At 39.5% G+C, this 21,453-nt stretch overlaps 1 protein-coding gene across 3 annotated transcripts in view; it reads left to right on the forward strand.

Annotated features, from left to right (window-relative positions):
• DCLK1 (doublecortin like kinase 1) overlaps positions 1 to 21,453 on the forward strand; it is a 239,195-nt gene that overhangs the window by 147,424 nt on the left and 70,318 nt on the right. For all 3 annotated transcript variants that reach the window (XM_035542885.1, XM_035542884.2, XM_035542886.2), the window contains exon 5: positions 15,520 to 15,636. In XM_035542885.1, coding sequence (XP_035398778.1) covers positions 15,520 to 15,636 — 117 coding nt within the window. The remainder of the gene's footprint in view (positions 1 to 15,519; positions 15,637 to 21,453) is intronic.

A 21,453-nucleotide genomic window follows, 5' to 3' on the forward strand; every position in this document is an offset into this window, starting at 1 on the left:
TCTGCTTGAGCCTTTTTTTTTATATTATTGCCTTAAGCGGAGCTAAGGAAGCTTTTCATTTTGTTTGCTTTTTAAAAGCTTTTTTTTCTTTTTTTTTCTTTTTTTTTTTTTTTGATCGGGTGTGGATCCACTTTTGTGGTTGGCTCAGCCAGGTTCAGGTTCTACATGGTAATTTAGGGGCCACGAAGCGCAGGGGGTTACAAAGACCTGCCTCTACAGCTGCAGCTCGCACTCCTGTGAAAAGAGAAGCCCAAAGTGCTCTGTTGGACACACGGGGAGCGAGAACACTCATCAACAAGCTCAGCACAGACAAGCACTTTGGAGCCACGAAACAATCTCCTGCCCACATGGGAGTCTGCAGGAAAGGGTGGGAGGTTGACGGCTTTTTGGACCTGGCCCCATTTCATCTTAATCTGCTCTGGCTCCTGATCTTTTCAAAGTCTCCCCATTGTGCCTGTGATTTCTGCTAAACATGCAGAGAAATTTTTAAGATCAAGACCATATGATATAGCAAGATTAATCTACCCTTTGGCCTTCACCTCTCCCTCCCACTGGGGGAGAGGTTTGGTTCTGCTAATTTGTCATGTTACTTTTTTTTTCCCTGCCATCATTTTTTTTCCTCCTCATGGTTCACCTAAATTGGGGATTTTGGTCCAAACACTCTCAACATGTAATGAAGATAAATAGAATTCTTTGTGTCCACTACATGCATTTTAAAGACATCATTGTTTATTTCACCCAGTTTTAATGTGGAGAATTTGTAACTCATTTGTAGGATATAAGTGTTTTTTCACTTTTATTATATATTGTGGCTTAGTGAATCCCTGTAGGTCTGCAAAGCAGATGTGTTAGTACAGCCAGTCTAACAGCTTCATTCCTTCCCTCATCTTCTGCAATGCAGTCAAGGTTCGGATTGTTATAATATGCAGTAATTAAATGTGAATAAATAAAATATCACCAGATAATGAAGCTGCAATCCCCTCTGTCATGTTAAATCATTGATGAGGTGCCTGTGAGTAGGATCTGTGGCTGACGATGTGTTCTGCCTTGAAGTCTGTGGTGAGTTTTAGGTGCAATTGTGTAAATTTTCCCATTGTCTTTGCATCAATAGCCAGAAAAAAAAAAAAGCCTCGATAAAATATATATGGGTCATCGTATCCTCCTGCCTCATCAATCCATTCATTTCATGTCTCCTGACACCTGAATAATAATGGGAAGTGGACTGACTTTGCAGATAACAACTATGTAATTCAACTGTGTTACCTTGTTAAGTATTGGTATGAAATTTGCAAGTGTCTTAGAATGAAGAGTTAGGTTTGGGGGAAGAGATGCAGAGAGCCTCTATTTATCAATATGTTTTTAATATTTACCCAATAATACATAAATTTCAGTGATGGTATGAAAGAAATAATGATCAAAATTCAATTCTTTGTGTACATTCATCTGTTTCAAAGCAAGGCAGGTAATGTAGGTCCTACAAACCCTTCTCTCCTGGAAATGAGGTATGAATTCATTATTCATACTCCTCTGAAAACTCTTCTGTCCCCATAATGGCTTTGAACCCATCTGAAATGCTACTTGTAGATCTGTATTTATTATTTTATCTATAAATAACTCAGACTTATCATACTTAATTTCAACTTCTAGAAACAGGTAGTTGCACTGCATTCCTCTCACTGGTGAGGCTTTTCATTTTACCCTTGTAAAGCCATAGAATATCCAGGTTACAAGTCAGGAGAGAGCTTTCCTTTGGCTTCATCAGCTGTAAATATTAGGGTTAGGAGCTCCTGTTCAAGCAAGAAGGCAACTTACACTTCAGGTTGGGCCTTTCAGAGGTGATGCTTCTTTGGAACAGTTCAAGTTCAAGGAGCTGGAATGTTACAGCTCTTCCTCAGCTGTTTCGGTCGGTCACCGAAGGCATATAGCTCAGCCCATCAGCCATTCCTGGCTCTAGCCCATAACTGCTGCAGAAGCATCAGTCTCCTGTCACAGTCTGTAGGCTGATGGGGTTGAGGCTGGACAATCAAAGTTCTTGAGGACTTGGTTTACCACATTCTCTTGTGATTTATCCTTGCACTTCCATCAGATGTTAGTTATTGTGTCCTTTTTTTCTAACGTTTCCTTGTTTTTAGAATTCCTTTTCCGTAGAGATGTCTCTGGTACTCTGCTTTTACATTACTGATGAACTGCACTTTCTGTCACATGAAGATAGTGGGGTAGATAATAAGTAGGAAAGAAATTGGGCTGGGACTGATTGTTTTTCCTCAGCACCATCGCAGAGTTCCCGTTGTTTAATATTAGAGATGCCCAAGTGGGATTTAAATAACCCCCACCCACAGTTGAGCAGTCTGTTGCAGCAGCACGGAGCTGAACATATGCTCATTTACCTTTCTGAGCTCCATTTTCCTGTAGCTAGGTTGCTACCAGTTCTTGAGTTAAATCTAAGGAAATGGTATCTCCAGATCTCTGAACTTCAGTCGAGCAGTAAACACGCCTCATTAAAAAACTCCTATCTGTTTGTGGCATTCTCATAGTGTAGGAAAACATGCCTGATCTACACAACAGAGTTCTGGCATCCGGAATTACCTTTTATCTCCACAGGTTTGCATGCAGGCACATGTAAATTTGGAGTAAGCAAACAAAGCCCAGCTTGTGGCACCTAAATAGAACCACATGCTGCAAACCTCAGCCAGCAGCACAGCTGCCAGCAAAGCTTCAGCGTGCACGCATCCCAGGAGCAATGTCAGCAGCTGCAAGCCCAACAACATTTCTGGCAGTGATGTTTTCCAGTTTAGGCCTGGCCACGCTTTACATCTCTTGCCCATCTGTTTGTTTTGCATTGTGTTACATCATCTCGATTGCAATATTTAAACTATAAAATCATCAGGGAATCATGCAGAGGGGGAAGCTGCCTTGTGCAGGTTGCCTCAGGGAGAGCTTTCTATTCATAGGACATGGTGTCAGAGAAAGTGCAGAGGCTTTTTTGTGGGAGAAACAGACATATGGGAAGCTGGGACTGACACTGACAAAACCACAGGGAGGTTGGGAGCAAATGGGAAAGTTACCACAAGGATACTTCGTCTTTGGTATTTCTGCATTTTGCTTAAGAAGCAGATCCGTGAGGTTCTCTGAAAGCTTCTTGGGTTCCAGATATTGGGGAAATGGAAACTGAGAATTTCAGGGACTATATTTTATTGCTGCCATTGTGGCCTAATTCAGTGTTTTGTAACTTTGAACAAGATTGATGTATACATCCGTGAGTTAGTCTGCGAGAAAGAAGACATGTTTTCTCTATTCCTGTGAATAGGTCTGATTTTTAACGTAACTTTTGGTTTCAGCTGTGTTTGGGATTCTTAGTTATTGGTGGGGTTGTTTGTTTGGTTTGTTTTTTTTTTTGAGGGGGGGAAATACTATTGTAAGAAAAGTATGTTGGAATGACTTTTCAAAGAAAAATGAGTATCTTTTTGAGAATATTTATAGAAAATAAGTTATTAAACATTGGCTTTCCATCAGGTCTTTACTGCTAGCTGTTCCTTATCTGTTCAGAAACAGCTTCGGAGTGTTGCATCCCTTCCAAGACTAGGAGTGCTCTTACTTTAAATATTGAACAATCCCAGACTTTTAAATGCATATTTCAGAGAAATAAGACTTTAAATAAAGAACATATCTGAGAAAATTGTGGGTGATTCACAAAGCATAATATGGCAGAACTTGTTAAATTAATTATTTTTTCATCTTTCATAGCTGCTACACGACTTCAACTGAAAAGCAGCCAGTGTTTTGTCAACCATATGACAGCCTTCTTCAAGTCCTTAAGAGAATTTCATTTTTATTTTTAAAAAAAAACATAGCATCACATTTGAATTTCTTTGAAATTAGTGGAAAAGAAACAGGGCTAGAGATTTTCCTTTTGCCTTGCAGACAAAAAATTACATGGGTCAAAGAATTCAAAAAGTGAGACACACCTGTGAAACATTCTTGTGTACAACATTGGTTAGGTTTAAGATGCTTTATCAACCATAGTAATGGCTTTCTTTTAATTGGAGGCCAACTCAAACTGGAATTGTCTAATATCATCTAAGTTTGTGCAACTGAGTAGTGAAATAACTTCTCAAAAAAGAGACTAAAACCAACAATCCACTGAAATGTTGTATAGTATCATAAATAAAATGTTACTTTTAAAAGTATAGTGTAAAAGCATTGCTTCCAACAATAACCTATCTAAATGTATATAAATATAGTCTTATTAAGAAATAGTTAACATTCCTCCTGTCCCCCCTTGTTTACCTGCTGCATGTTGATTATCATTTAAGCATCAGATGCATTTTAACCTGTAATCCTTCCTTGAAGTGTTTAAAGTCCAGACTGCTTCAGAAGATGGTGTGGGTGAACATATTTTTGCTTGGCTGGCTTTTATTTTGTTTCTTTATGATAGCTATTCCTGAACTGGGCTAGCATTTGTGAGTTTTTGTGGTTTTGTTTGTTTGATTGTTTTTTCATATGGATATGCCTGTTTAAGAAAAAACATGTTTCTAGAGCAGATTGAGTTGTGGGAGATAGAGGTGTGCCTCCTCAAGCAACTCTAGCATCACATCAGTTAGCTCTGTTCAACTAGAGTAAAAAGTGATGTAATCCCTGAAGTCAGGATCTGTTTCTCTCAGTATTAGGTTACATCGTATCGTAGGTTTGGAATGAATGTTCCATCCTAATGGTATGAGAGGATGTTGGCCAACAAGATCCTGAACTGTGAAGGAAAATGTCTGCATATTTTGAGATACCATTTCTGTTAGTGCCCTGCTGAGAGGAATTCTTAAAGCTAATTAATTGTCTGGTTTTTGAAGACAAATAAAAGATTTATTTCTCAATAGTCACTCTACTCAGGAAATTATACTGATTTTAATTTATCCATTAAGCAAGCACTCTTCCCTTACTAAAATGCTCTTGGACTTAAAGTCAGTTTTATATTAGAGTACGTCTCTTCCTTTTACTTATCTTTCAGCTAAATCCAGACAGAAGTGCTAACAGTGAAGAACCTTTTGAGTACCTTGTATGAGTCATACTAGGAAGAGTTAATCAAAAGAATCATAGAAGGGATCTGAGAGGTCCCAGAGGAGGACCTGCTATACCCAAATTGACTTTACAGGTTTCTGACTAACCTGTTTGCATCAAGTTGTACTTAGGGAAAATCAACAGGTCCTCTACATGATGTGTTCCAGTTCTTCCTTTTCTTTGCAGTTAAAGAAATGCTTCCTCGTGTCATTAATTATCTGGAATTCTTTGTAGAAACTTAAGATCATTCTATTTTTTCCTATTTCTGATAAGTAGGAATTATTTTTCTTTCTTCTTTTCTTGGCAATTTGTTATGTACTAAAGTCTGCTATTTTTTTGCCTTATAACCTGTATTCTGAGCTAACGATCCCATTTAATCATAGAATATCTGAGTTGGAAGGGATCCACAAGGGTCATCAAGTCTAGGTCCTGGGTCCCCAGAGAACCACCCAAAAAATAAAAATAAATCAGATTTAGATTAGATCTTTTTCACTGGTCATGTTTCCCAGAGTTGTGATCTTTCTTGGTGTTCTCTCGACCCTCTCGAGGTGAAAACCACGTTTCTGAATGGGTTACACGAAAGTACATTTGTTATGTTAGCAAATTCTTCAGTAGCCATAACAAAATAATTCAGGTGTCTTCCACACAGTGCTCCTGTTCATATCAGCAGGACGATGATTCCTTTGGCCGAGTAGTTTGCTTCAGATTCAGCACGTGTCCCACTTACATCCCTCTTTGCAGGGCTGTTGTCTAGCATTTACACAACTGATTCAAATAGTGAGTTGGCTTCAATCTTGTTTCTGTTGCTTATTTTCCTGGATTTGGACATTCTGCTTTGGACATTTTCAATGGTGTCTGCTTTGGACATTTTCAATTGTATCTGTTTTTTTTGTTTGTTTGTTTGTTTTTCTTTCTGATAACCTCCCCAGTTTTCAATACTATTTCTGTTGTTCTAATGTGATTATAGTTTTACCTATGGTGATGCCATCTCCAGATTTAAAATGTATTCTAAGCTTATTAATAAAAACATTGATTAGTACCAGACTCAGAAACAACCCTGCTGAGCTCCTCAGCTCCTTGTCAAACCTAGGAGAGAATATACTATTGGTAACTACTCTGGCTTGGTTTTCTAATACCCATCGTAAATGCAATTTCTGTAGATGATATTTGCCTAAGTTGGGGCTTGGGTTTCAAATTCCAGATTAAAAAAAAAGTTTTTTCATCTCTTCTTCTCCCCCCTGTTATGCTGTCATGGGAAGGCCAGTTTGATGCAGTTTGTTCTCGATAAAACTTTTTAGACTATTGCATATAATTTTAATATCTTCTAAGCTTCAGATTGTTTGTTTCCTTTATAATTTTGTATTTTGATGGAACAACAGAATGGCTGAGGTTGTAAGAGACCTCTGGAGATCATCATGTCCACCACCCCTTCCTGCTCAAGCAGGGACACCCAGAGCAGGCTGCCCAGGACCACATCCAGGCGGCTTCTGGAGATCCCCAAGGAGGAGACCCCACAGCCTCCCTGGGCAGCCTGTGCCAGGGCTCCGTCACCCGCCCAGCACAGAAGTGCTGCCTGGGGCTCAGAGGGAGCCTCCTGGGTGCCCGGCTGTGCCCATGGCCTCCTGTCCTGGCACTGGGCACCACTGAGCAGAGCCTGGCTCCATCCTCTCTGCACCCTCCCTTCAGATTCTTTTTTCTGGAAACTCAAGTTACGCAGACTGTTCTGCAACTCCCAGTTTACTGCTTTATCCCATTTTTTAAGTTAGGCACTTGATTTTTTTTCTAGTCTCTTGGAATTTCACCTGCCCTTCACAATTCTGAAAACAAGCACCTGATAGCTTAAAGATTGTCCCTAAACGGTCTGCACGTCTAGCCAATTTGCAAATGTTTATCTAAGGACTCTCTCTAACCTGTTTTGCTTGTAGTGTTCTAATCCCTCTGTTGCTAAGTTTACATTATCTGCATAATTGCATTTAGTCTTTTTGAAGAAAATTGAAACAACAACAACATCAAAACAACAAGTTAAACAGTCGGCTTCTCAGATTTGTCTGCTTTAATGGTTATTTTTTAATTTGTGTATTCTCTTTTTGTGCAAGACTTCTTACTAATCTAATCTATTAACTGTGTGAGTGCCATGGGAATTTGGTTTGTGCTTAACCTTTGTGACAATAATCTTTATCCCGGTATAGTGTGTTTTGTTTCTTTGGGAAGAAAAAAAGTTTTTAAAACTTTATTCTGCATGATAAAGTAAGTGAGTGATAAGTTCATTATAAATATGCAGATGTACTCAGAAAAGCTTTAAAGGCAGAAATGAATAGAATGTTCAGTTTAAACACATTTTTTCATTCTTAACACAAATCAGTTAGAAGGTACAACCTGTAACTTCAAGAAACCTGGTTAAAATGTGTTCAAGTTGACCATTTCAAATGGATGTGTCTCAGTAATACCTTTAACTGATGCTTTCCACGTGGAGCCAGTGTTCTGTAAATGAGGACTTTTTACTTTTCTAACTGCAGAAGGGTCTTAAGCTTATAAACGTCCAAAAGAGTCACTTGAGAATGAAGACAGTTTCGTACAAGCAATACTCTTCAGACAGCAGATAGCAAGCAGTACCAAAACCCCAGTATTTTGGGGCTGCAACATTGTCACTTCCATTGTGCTGGAATCCAAAAAAATATGATGGAATGCCTGTATCCTTGATGCTTAGGATGATGTTAATATTTACCATATGGACTGGATAGGAGGTCTGTTTATCCTCAAAGTAAAGAACAAGATGATTTTTAATAGGTAATATGACAAATATTACCTCTGTGTGCTGAGTAGGAAAGCAAGCCATTGATCTTGCTGAACAGAAAATGTAAGAAATACTGAATTTGTACTGTCCTCTCATTTCATCGCCAACTGCGTGAATAAAACAATGCCAAGAAAATGCCATCCAATTTGTGCAGATAAAGTAAAGGCACTCTAATGATGGATGTTTCTCCTGACTTCACCTGAGGTATTTGAGGGGTAAATAATATCTGCTGTTAAAGTATATGCCCAATAAATATGCATTTGTCACAGAAAGAAAAAGAAGCCTTTGGCCACGTCTTTGTTTCAGGAAGAATAATGCTGAGTCCATATATAAAAATAATTTGCTTGGTTGCAGTTGTAGTCAGTTGTATCATCTTAATCATTTCAGTTAAATATAACTTTTCAGCATCTTGGTCAGTTCAGGTCGGGTGGTATGCCACCTGAATGGGTTCTGAATACAGGGGCAAACATGAGGAACATCTGTATAAGCACTGGAACAGCTTGGGTGAAGTATCTTCAACAGGCAATGTTAATTAAAATCTCTGAAAATGAAGCAGAGTATGTGGCAAGACATGCAAGACATACGTGTTAAAGATTACATGTGTGCTTAGAGGTGTGTTTTAGCTATGGCGAATAAATTCTTTTTCAACTCAGCCTTCAAGCTTTTAAAACATAATTTCTGATAATGCTGTTTCAGAAAGTAGCATTTTACACATAAAAATTCATTCACATGGTTTCAGTAGGAAATATTTCAGATTAATTTAGACAACCAGGTTTTGAAGAAGTCTTCTAATTTTCTCTGCCTACAAATGCAGTTAGAAAATATTTAGATGTTGTGCCTTGTCAGTGAAGCTATTGAATGACAAGAAAATTTTTATTTTTATTTTTATTTAATTTCCATATTATCACTGCTCTGGGGTGGAATTTTTCTGTCTCTGTCAAAAAGTAAAATTTAATATTATAGCATTTATATAGCAAAAAAGAAGTGGTTGTGACAAAAAGGTTGACACTTGGAGAAGGTAGGAAGATAAAATCTATTCACGGTATGATCACAGACTCCAGCAAAAAAACTTATATTGAGTAAAAGAGCCCAGCCCCATACAAAGATACTGCTTGTAGTTAAGGTATGTTCACCAGTTCTCAAACTCTATAATCTCTATCTGGTCATTTCATGAATGAAATTAATCTTTTCTAATTTACAGGTTCCTAAGACAAGTCATAGAAACCAGCATGTTCTGTTGGCTGTGGAAGGATTGTAGGGTGAATAGTTCATACCTATGCATTGTATTTTTAGCTGTCTACTTGTAAATGAGATCAATCCTGCCATCAGTGTCTTTAAGTTATGGAGAAAGGAGCATGTTTGAAGATAAAGTAGGATATACTTGAAGCATTGTTTTGATTATACACAAAATCAATATCTCTTTTTATTAAAACTTTCTGGTTGATTTCACAGAAGTTGGAAACAAATAAGGGCTTTGAAAGTTGGGACTTAGAACAAGAAATTTGTGATAATAAATGATATTCCAGTCAGATTCACAAATACTGAATTCACACACACATTATTTCTAACTTACAAAGCATTTTTGGAGTAGTACCTACATAAGAATGCATTGTTAGGTTGGGTAAAGCTATTTAGGTTTCTAACAGCTTGCAAATTATTGAATTATTGTATAAAGCTTTTCTCTTGTCAGTGAATATTTATCCCTGTTTCAGAATTGGATAATGCTCATTCACATAAAAGAAAATTTAGCTTTTTAAAATATTTTATATGCCAGTAAAAGCATGTTTCTCAGGAAAAAAAAAAAAAAAAAAAAAAAAAAAGGAAGGTTAGGTATTTGCTACTACAAAGTCTGGCACAGCTGAAATAAACAGTATTCCTTCCTAATCTTTGTCATGAGCAGAGGGTTGGTTGCTGATTAGAAATCAAATCAAACGATAGGATATCTCAAAAAACCATGTATTTACAGTGGCAGATAGCTTAGTGCATGGGATAAAACTTTAGGATTTTGTATTCTGCCCATACATCACTGTCCATCTGCATCAGAAACACATTGAACGGGAAGACATGCAGAACAAAATTAAAGTCGGCACAACCATGAAAACAGATGATTAGAAATTGCTTAAGCCCCTGTGAAACTCTCTCTGTCTCTTTCCTTTCTGGAAACTGGTTGATAGTTACCCTTTTGAACATGTCATAATTACAAGTCATAGCTGCCAGTGATACATCTGTAGGGTTGAGTGAATTGCATTATATATCAGTGCAACTAGAGAGGGCGATACCGTTTCCCTTTTGCTGAAGAGAGTGAAATTTAGTTCTGCAAACAGAAGATTACTGTTTTTAGTTAAAGGCATGAATGCAACTAAAAAGTAAAATCTTATTAGCTGCATTACGAATTAGCTACATGGAACAAATCACTCAACATTAAAAGCTAAAATCTGGGGTAATGATCTACTGATTGGCCTGAGGACATTGCTAGTGAGGCTAACATCTTTAAGCAGTGGTAAAAGGTACAAGCCTCAGGCTTATAGTAAAGTGGCTTACCAACAAGCGTGGACATCGCTGATCCTCCTGCCTTGCTTATCTGTAGGATACAGCTGTTGTTGAAACCAAGTTAAATGTTCTCATCCCAGAGAAACAGATTGGCAGGGATACCAAAAAATAAGTATCTATCCCCTACACACAGCCCTCAAAACAGGCAAAATGCAACAGAGAGTGATGTTTTAGCCCAGGAAGAACTCGAGAAGTTCATACAGTCAACTTCTGAGTAGCTGACAAGTAAACCTTTTTGATCTCATGGTAATTTAGACAACTTTTCACAACCTTCTCTAGCAACATGTTAAATTCATTCATTTTCTGACACATTTATTGCAGATTAGTTACTCTCTGCTGCTTTCTTGCCATTGTAAAATTTAATGAACATATAAGCTAATTAAGCATTTTGGAAATGGAACATCACATTCAAATCTCACGTCTGGAGATTGGAGGCGTTATGATCCTGTGCATTAGCATCCCTGAATTACCTTGTGCTTATACTACATACATTCAACAACAGGAATAATCAGGAGCTCGCAGGTAAGTATGTTGGGCTTCCTATTAGTTGTACAGTTGCTACCACTCATTAACATCACCGTGCAATCTCAGGAACTTTCTGTTCCTTGTCTTGGCCCAAAGGTGTCTCAGCAATGTCACATAGTAGCCTTGGGATATCTCCTATTTTTTTTTCTCAGCCTTATTGTTGTTAATGTCTATTAAATGCCTCAGACCTCTGTGGTAATATTGCATGCTGTAAAGGGACTGCAGTGCTGCATTGTTACTCTCACTGCTGGTAGTCTGTGTTTACCTCCCCCTACTTCATAGTTCGGTCTGTAGCTACACAATGGAACATCTTACTGCAAGATGTTTTGGCTGGAAAAACATTCTTATTTATCTGGTATTCCGAGTTGGAAAGCAATAAAGCCTGGGATCAGACCTTGAAATTGACCTTCTTTTGCTTACCATGGGTATCATCATTTTGTTGCTTTAATCTTCGTCAACAGTGAGAGGAAGGACCAGGACTTTGTGAAACATTTCTTTCCTCACTGAACACACGATAGAAAAATGTCATGTTTTCTCTTTGCTGAGCATGCCCACATGAGTGAGAAAGACAGCATAACTGTCTTCTGTCAGGAGTTCAGATCTATTTCTGGTACAGTTTTTTCATCAAAAGAAAATTGGGGAAAAAAAAATGCTATTCTGTTTCATGGCTTACCAAACACCTGTTGTAGTTATGGGAACACTGCTGGTGAGGAGAGGGTAAGTACATATTTCTGTACCCGTATAGATACCGAGTAGAAAGTACAGTTTTAAAAACCACACTGTTTTGTTTTCTTTTCCCTTCTTCTTTATGTACACATAGTTTTCCTACAGAAACTGGCAGATCATGGTAATGTCTAAGAGGAGACAAGCCGTGGTTGTGTGGTTACTGAGTGGGATCTTTGCCTGCAGTAAAACTTAATTTTCCAAACTTAATGTGACAGCATAATTGCATACATAAACTGTTCATGGGAGCTCAGACCTTTTTGCAACAAGTACCATGGTAATATGCTGCCTGTGTCTGCAAGTCTTTTTAGTGTTTGATAGCATGAGTTGCCTGGCCCTAGTATGTGAAGCACTGAAGGTTTGCCCGGATCTGCAGCACACGCCGTAGCCCATGTCATTTATGAATAAACTTGTAAACTTGGAAGAAAAATGGCTCTTGACAAAACTTACCTTGGGGTTCACAGTGGTATTTGAGCAGCAAGAGTATTGAACTATGATCTTTTAAAACTTCACGACCTGGAAATTATTATGGTGAGGAAAAAGAAAATCATGCCAAAGACGTTCATAACTGGTTTTGAAATGGTTTGTACAAGTAGAAAAACAAGGAAAGAGGGGAAAATTCTTTGACAGACTAGAAAAGAGAGAATGCCCTGGCAGCATAGGATGCTAACAGATCCAGGGCTGTATGAGCAGGAGCGGATCCAGTAGAGAGAGGGAGGTAGTCAGTCCCCTCTGCTCAGCACGTGGGAGGCCATGTCTGGGATAGTCTCCAGTTTCAGCCCCCCCCCCCCCCCCCCCCCCGTGCAAAGCAGCCATCATTAAATTGGAAGGAGTTAGCAGAGGACCATCATGATGATGCGTGGCTGGAGCACTGGCCATGTGAGGAGCGTCTGATGGAGCTGGTGATGTTCAGCCTGGGGACAGGATGACCCTGGGGCAACCTACCAGCAGCACCCAGTGCCTGTGGGGAAGCCATTGCATCTCCATCAAGCACACTGAGTCGGGTTCCTCATGGTGATGCGTGGTAGGAAGAGGCTTCTCTAGGCTAAAAAGTTCAAGCACTCTCAGCATTTCCTCGTAGGAGAGGTGCTCCAGTCCCTTCATCACCTCTGAGGTTCACCACTGGGCTCTTTCCAGTATGTCCAGGTCTTCCTTGTACTGGGGAGCCCGTAATTGAAGACAGTACTCCAGGTGTGGCCTCACCTACATATGATCATCCATGAGGGTTTCTTCTCCAGGGGGAAAAGACTTGTTTTTTAGCTAGCTGTGGAAGGTGGGTTTCTCCTAGGATACTATGCCACTACTGCAGGGTTACACAAATAACAGGTTATGGTCTATATGTGGCCCATCAGGGCAACCTGCAGAGCACTCCTAACATCACTCTTTATAAAGGGGACTGTCAGTAGTGAGGGGTGGTCAAATCTCCTGGTGGCTCCCAGCCTCCCTCTTTCCTACAAACAATAACACCCTTTCGTAGCATATAAGCATGAGCGCTTCTTGCCAGGGGAGAAGGAAAATGGTGACAAAATACCTCTGCATTTCAGTTCACGCATATGCTCTTTGTCCATGTGTGACAAAGCCCAGGTGAAGGAGAATTACTTTATTATTTTCTTCCATTTCTGACTGAGTTGGAAGAAAATAAGTGCTGTCTTGTATATTGTCTGAGGCAGGATTTTATCAGTAGGATAGAAACATAAATTGGATGTGCATTTAAGTGCCTCTTGTTGTCTTTCATACTACCTTCTGCATGGTCCTTTCCAGTAATGTGAGGGGAAATACCTGTTTGAATGCAAAATCTTATCTCTAATCTCATTCTGACTCTGGGTGGTTATAAGGTATCCAGAACTTAAATAAGTGTTAATAATTGTAGTAAGATGAGAGATAAGGTGCAGTGTGTAGCAAGAATTGCAAGAAAAGGATGCAGATATTGTGTTCTTCATATGATGAAAGTAGAGGAAAACCTCTTACATAGTAAAGAATGTTACATTAAGTAACTGACTATTTTCCTCCTAGGCTCTTAAGCCAATGACTGTAGTTTTATGGTTTCTGCTTGGTTAGATCATTCTATTTCATTTGTTTGTTTGTTTTGTTTATTGTCCATTAGAAAATTCAGTTACCTTCCTGACTGATTCCTGTGAATGAGGACTTGGATAACGTCTCAATTTTACAAAATCAGACATGTTCTATGATTCTATGTTGGCTGTTAGGTGTTTTGACATTTTAAATCTTTGTTAACAAGAAAGGTAAAGAACCTGTTGGCATTTGAAATTTATTGTCAATTTCTGGAGCAGCAGTTCATACAAATGCATCAGTGTAAGATTGCTGCTGTAGTTGCCTGGTTGAGTCTAACTGAAAACTTTCATCTGCTTCCTCCTGTTTTCAGTTGATAATTAACTGTTACAACAGAATAAATAAATATCTTTCTCCATTTCCCCTCCTTGCTTGCTGTAACAATGAGATTAACCATCAGTGGACTGCATAAGAAGTCAACAGAAAGAAATTAGCTGTTATTTGGCATTAGGAAGATGGGAGAGTTTGGGAAGAAAGGCTTCTTTGGTAAGACCAGGGCTTTTCATGGTCCTCTGTGCTCTCAGCTGTGCTGGGCATTCCTTCAGTAACGCATCAGTTCTTGCTTCCATTTCCTTCAACAGCTTGATGACAGACAAGCAGTTAGGGCAGCCAAGAGAAATACACTTCATGACATCATTCTCTGGTGGATATATTTAAGTTAATTAGTTATGCTCAATTTTATTTCTTTGTTCTCTAATCTGTCTAAACTATGTTACAGGCTCCACTGATCATCTGTGAAGACTAAATAATGTGCAGGCTTGTACATAGTATTTTCTGACTAGGGAGAAAAAAAAAAAAAAAAAGCTTGTTTATTTCTCTTAACCTATTTTGAGAAACTTAACCATGGGAAGAAAATGGGGAACAGGTCTGATACAGAAATAAATGTCTATTTATTTTTAAACAAGTATACTGACATTGTGAGGTGAATACAGTGTAAACATTGCTGCAGACTTATAATAGTATACTGGCTAAGAAGTGGATTTTTTTTTTCCTGACTCTATAATATGTCTGGTGATTAATTTAGTATCCATTATGACTGCAAGATATCAGCTTTATGCACACCAAGTTCTTTCATCCTCAGGCCAAGAACCATTTTGCAGGCGTAATGCAAGAATGCCTACAGAGCCGTGTGGGTGTATGTAAACTCTAACCTGAACATCTTGCAGTGTTCTCAAGTGGGAGGGTAATTTCGCCTCTTCATTGATTTTACTGATGTCTCTTATGAGCAAGTAGTGCCATTTCCCTCAACCTGTGATGAATTGCGTGTGCCCACAATGTGGGCTGTTGCTCACCAGAGGATTAAGCAGGAGCAACAAACCTGCTTCACTTTTCTTCAAACCTTTCATGAGTGACAGACACCTGCGTCATCTTCTTCAGTCTTAACATTTTGATATATAAGAGCAGCCTTCCGGTTCTGCTAGGAGACTGCCTAGGCTGGCAAAAATGCTTACATTGCAACTGGATCATTTACAAGAAACCACTGCATTACTTGTGCTGAAATCTTCAAAAGCAAAAAAAAAAATATTGTGTCGTCTCGGCACTGTTAAATTAAGCTATACTAAGTACCTGCAGTAACCATGGTATTTGAAAGTCTGGATTACTGCAGCAGTTCTTTGTCTGCAAAGCGGTACATACTGTACTTGGATTTTAATGGAGCCATTTATACAGATTTTATATTTTCCCATAAAACTCCTCAAGATGAATGAAAACAAGCGTGGGCTAAGTGTTTGTGCTTTTCATGCTCTTTCTGCTTCAGAATCTTGCTGGCTTTCTTAATTGCTAACTTATGCGGTTTCTTTGTCTTTCAGAATGCCGGGTGGTGAAATCTACTTCCTATACCAAAATAGCTTCAAGTTCACGTAGGAGTACCACCAAGAGCCCGGGTCCATCCCGACGCAGCAAGTCTCCTGCTTCTACCAGCTCAGGTAAAGCAAGTGAGAAATCTTTCTTAAAAAACAGCAAACAATCTGTTTCAATACAATCAGCAATGTGCTTAAAATACCACATTTCTGGCAAGAAGTGTGTATAAAATAGTTGATAGTAAAAATTCACTTATTTTCTCAGTTGCATTTGAGATGAAGTGTCTTTCCAGTATAAAAAAATTCTTCAGTGTTTTATAAATCATACTCTTGCATTACTCTCTTCATTTTTCTTCATTGTTCTTGCATGATTTTGCTTCCAGTACTTAAAGACTGACAAAAAGAAGTATTCTTTCTACTAAGAACTAAATAAACAATGCAGAAAGTAGTCCAAGTTACTCAGCGTAGGATCTTTGTCTGCAAATGGTTGATTTCACAATTTATTTTGTATTTTGTTTCTGGGGAAGTTACGAGACAGCAGAGAGGAATGGATAGGTAAAAGATGTTTAGATGTTTAGATGTTGAGGAAGAGGGACAGAGCAAGGACAGAATGCAAATACAGATGTGAATGTGAGGTGCATCGATAGCTGAGGAAGAAGTAAATCAGAGTTGACTGAACAAGCCAGCAGTACAGGCTCAGCAGAAGGCTCAACAAAAAGCTTTAGAAAGTTCTAATTCTGTCTGAAGGGCCTTGCTTTGGCTGCTTTTGCAGCTTCTCCCACCAAGTAGTTTATGACTAGTTCCCTCCTGCAGTTTCTTCCCAAGCATAACAAATAAATAAACAAAAGTACATTAGACAACTTGCCAGTATAATTTGCCTGCAAATACAAATAATATTTGATATGAGCCAGTTAAGTAGGCCCAATCCAGCATTTGCAGCGTTGCTTGTGAATACAGATTTTGCAAGAGACAGACATTAGAGCTGTCTGAGAACCACCTCACTACTTCTTGCCTCACGTCTTCTGTCTCTGGGGAAGTGATCATCATACTGGACCTGTCTCTTACCTGCATCCAGCACCGTAATGTCCTTAGGGGAAAGAGAGGTAGTGATCAGAATGGTCCAGCTGCCCAGATGGTCCTAGATGGTTTCAAAGAGGGGAAGTATTGACCAACTGGAACCATATTTTCACAAGAAGCGTAAACTGATAAAAAAGACATCCTTGCTCAGGGGAAGAGGAAAGTGGGGGAGACACAATGAGACAGAGGCGCATATGTGGGTAGCGAAGCTAGGAGGCAGTGTGCCTCCCACGCATCCTAAGAACAGCTGAAATAGAGAAGCCTGAAAAGAGGTGATGGGAATAAGTATGAATTGTGAGGAAGAGGTGCACAGACTAGCTCTTGAACTTTTTTTAAGCTACTTTCTTTGTAGCTTGCTGGAATAAAGTTAAATTAAACTTTAGCAAGGGAGGCCCTATTTGGTGTGTGGATGTTAGAGGGTTTTTTTTCCAAATAGTAACAGGAAAATGCAGGAGAAATGTGAGTAAATCTTAATCTCATGCAGAGAGAGATTAAAAAAATAAAAATTAAAATACAGAAATGAATAGATTTTTTAAATATACAGTTTGATGTTAGACTCTTCACTAAAAAACAACAGTGTAAAGAAAACACCTGCTTTCAGGTATTAGATAAAAAATAAAATTATCCCATGAAGTACAGAAAATGTAGATTTCACTGTTCTGCTGTCCAGTAAGCCTAAAAATATTGTCTGGTAATTGGTTTTATGTACATGTGACTGTAGCAGACTATAGAAATTACTGTCTAGTGCACATATGAGCAGATGATTTTTTCCATGTTGTTTACATTAAGCATCTCACTATTAAGAGAGGCTCCTAAATGCACATATCTAAAAGGTACACTTTTGCTGTATTGTTGTTACTGCTAATTATATATATGTATTTTTTTATTCTGTGCTCTTAAACTGCTTTTAGTTTTGTTTTGTTTTGTTTTGTTTTTTTAATACTTTTTTAAAGCAAAGAACTACTGTCAGGGGTTTTTCTCTCATTAGGTATAAACATAAAAAATAGTTGAGAAAGAGTTGATTCTCTGCTCCAATCACAGGCAATATATATATACACATATATTATATATATATATATACATTCCAAAATAAAGCTGTATCATTTTGTGAAGAGTTGTGTAGTAAAAAGCAGCAAGTTGAGAAAAGTAGTAATACTGGGTAGGCAGAAAGTATTATTGATTGTGTGCCCTTTAAAAAAACAAACAAGTGAGCTATATAGAGAGGAATGGGTTGCTAATTAGAAAGAATCTGATTCCTCGTTTGGTTCTTACGGCATTCTTAAAAGTCTGCACATTCTTGCTAAGGAAAAGGATCAGATGCCTGGTTTACTCATCAATTCTTGCCCCTATCGAGATAATACACATGGATAACCACACAGGTAAAAACAAGGATGTTGTATAGATGTTCAGAAATGTAAAAATAACGAAGTTAGATATTAAAACTGTCAAAATCCTAAAATGAAGGGATATCATTGAGTTACCTTTAATTCTCTGCTACATGCATCTATAGTATGTCATAATCTTTGATGTAGGTAGTCAATATTGTTTTGCTTCTCTTCTAGCAAAGGATAGCAGATAGGAATTCATCATTTTCAGAGTTAATGAAGGCACTGTCTTTGGGTTGTTTACACATTGTTAGAGAAATGGGTGTGTAAATGAGGCTAGGAAATGAGAACAGACTGCTTTGGCTTAAGCACCTAAATATCCTCAGGAACTGTTCCCCCCTCTTTGGCATAGAGTTACAAATGATAAGTGAACTAAGCCTAACTTTGATCGAACTAAATGTTTATAAATTGCATTGAAGTCCATGAGGTGCTTGTTCTGAGCAAATAGCAGTATGGAGTTGCCCACATTTGTCCCAATAGCTTCTGAAGTTGCTTACAGAAATTGAAGGGGGTAGTTTTGTGGTTTGACCAGCTGGTGGGTTGGTTGTTTTTCCTTAATGTCTCTGTCTCAGTTTCACACCTGTAAGTTTGGAGAAATACTATTGTACCAAAACTGGTGCTTTGAAGATGTATTGGGTTTACATGGCAAGGTTCATTAGCAGGTGGGCTGCAGGGGTGGCCTCTGTGAGCAGAGCCCAGCAGCTGCCCAATGTTAGATAAGGGACAGTTTCAGCTGGCTCCAAAGGGACCCGCCACTGGCCAGAGCTGGGCCATGGGTGATGTTGGTTGGGCCTCTGGGAGAGCAGATTTAAGAAAGGGAAAATAAATGGTGTGCAACTGCGGCTGGGAGAGGGGAGTGAGCACCAGCCCTGCAGCCCCCAGGTCAGTGCAGCAGGAGGGCAGGAGGTGCTCCATGCACGCAGCACAAGTTCCCCTGCGGCCTGTGGAGAGGCCCCTGGTGGAGCAGGCTGTCCCCCTGCAGCCCATGGGTCCCACATGGAGCAGATCTCCACGCTGCAGCCCGTGGAGGAGCCCCCGGTGGAGCAGGTGGATGTGGCCTGGAGGAGGCTGCGGCCCATGGAGAGCCCCCGCAGGAGCAGGCCCCGGGCCGGAGCTGCAGCCCGTGGAGAGGAGCCCACGCAGGAGCAGGGGGTCTGGGGGTGCCAGAATCCCATGGGAGGGACCCCACGTTGAGCAGGGGCAGAGAGTGACCATGAAGGAGCGGCGGAGATGAAGCGTCAGGGAGTGACTGCAGCCCCCAATCCTCTGTGCTGCTCAGGGGGAGGACATAGAATAGGGTGGATGGAGGCGGGGGTGGGGGGGGGAGGCAGTGTTTTTAGTTTGCTTTTCTTAGTGTTCTGGTCCACTAGTGATAGGTAATAAGTTATATTAATCTCCCTGTTCTGAGTCTGCTTAGCCCCTGATAGTGATTGTGGAGTGATCTCTCTGTCGCTATTTCAACCCTTGAGCTCTTTCCATCATATTTTGTCTCCCTTTTCCTTTGAGGGCGGGGAAGTGAGAGAGTGGTTGTGGTGGAGTTCAGCTGCCCAGAAGGGTAAAACCACCACAAATGACAAATTCTGTGATGTTAACAAATGATTTTTAGAGAAAATCCTGCTGGAAGGGCTGTTGCCCCTAATGCGTAACACTTGCCATTTGTGGTGGTCCCTGACTGTGTATGGGAACAGTCAAAGGATGCTGAGTCCCCTTTTCTTGGTGAGCTGCCAGCCACTGCTCCAGAGAACCATCAAGTAGCAAGCCTGAAAGCCCTGAACCTGCCATTGCCGCTATTGGGCTTTGCAGGTGCAAGGAGATGAAAACAACAGCATGGGACCAAGGAAAAATGCTGCCCCACAGGCTCGAGGACACACTGTAGAGGGCAGGCTGCAGGGTTGCAGAGGGAGACACTTAGCAATGCCAGAAGCTACACCAGGGCTTAGTGCTGTGCAGATTCAAATCAGGAATCTATTTCATATATTTCAGGAATACGTATTCAGGACGAGGAAATACAAGTCCGGCTATAAAGGAACGGGAGACACATGCTCCTCACCCTTCTTTGAGCTATGCAATCTAAAATGAGCAAAAAGCTGCATCTGCTTTTTTACACCATTTCTTGACATATTTAAGAGAACTGTAAGCCTTCACATAGGTGATGTTCAGCTTTCTTTTTCAGCCTTGCCTTTTTTTTTCCCTTTTTTAAGATGACATATGTTTAGTATGCTTTTATTTTCCTGATAGCCTCCCTCGCACCTGAGAGCAGATGAATCCTATATTTATATAAAACACAGAAGACTTTTTTTCTTAAAAGTGTACATGCAAGCTAGTAAAAGATCTGTGGTACGGGCTGACTTCTCTATTTTTATGTGTTTTGTTCAGTTTTTTATTTACATTTGAGAGTGCTTCAAAATAGCAGCATGAGACAGAAATCTCACTGCAGGACGATTGCTTTCTGTTTTTTTCACAAATACATTTGAGATATTGTCTGCTTCAAAACACTTTCAGTCTAAAGAGAAGTGGGGAACAGAGAAGACAGAGAAGAGAAGCAGAGAACGGCAGCATCACCTCACAGGCAGACAGAGGGCTAAAGTCTGGCTCCAAGTGCAACAGATAATCCTGCCTCTGTTTAATTCTACTGATGTCTTCTTAAGGCCTTTGATGTTTTTTGTTGGCATCAAATACTACTCAGGAAAGGAGATGACAAAAGAGATGTTGAATTTCAGCTAGACCGGGTATCAGCCCATTGCCAGTGACTGAAAATTAGGAACGTCTGACAGCTATTCAGTAGCTGTCGGCTTCTGTCCAGCTATCAATTAACACCACTGGTGGCAGCCTCAATGCAGGTGAAGAGGTAATGGATTTGAAGAGAGCAATGCTTACTTCTTCATGATCATTATTTTTAATCAAATCAAGAGCAGCATGAGGCAGCTGGAATTATTGTATCCTCAGTCTGTTAAATTAAGGAAAGTTACTGCATTCAAATGAATTATTTTTTTAGCCTCCAAAATCCTAACTATGGTTTTCAGGACTTGCTTTAAAAAAAAAGCAACTACTTTTTTTTTCTTTTTTCTCCAGTTTGAACATGTCCTTCAAAATTACTTCCTTCTCACTTCTCCTTCCCTCTGAACTTTCTCCTGTTACCCTCAAACTATCACCCAAAATATTTCAGATGCTTGAAATATTATTTGTAACAGTGACTCAGGTTTGATGCTAAGAAGAGTTATTTTAGAATTTTGGTTATTTAGTGCGAGAAGTGTGTATTTCAAGAGTACCTTGAATGATACATATCAATTCTGAATGACAAAGGGGATGTTTGTGAAGAATGTCTCAAGTAGGTTGTATTACCAAAGGCTGGGCTTTTTTTTTTTTTTAATTTAGTTTTTTTTTAAAAAAACAAAAACCTACATCTGGGCAAAGACATTGTGGAGTTACACATCAAACTAAAGCTGATCAAAACTGTAGATGTTCCCTAGAGAAAAAAGTG

This window comes from Cygnus atratus, chromosome 1 (genome assembly GCF_013377495.2).
Source record: "Cygnus atratus isolate AKBS03 ecotype Queensland, Australia chromosome 1, CAtr_DNAZoo_HiC_assembly, whole genome shotgun sequence".
NCBI classification, from domain to species: domain Eukaryota; kingdom Metazoa; phylum Chordata; class Aves; order Anseriformes; family Anatidae; genus Cygnus; species Cygnus atratus.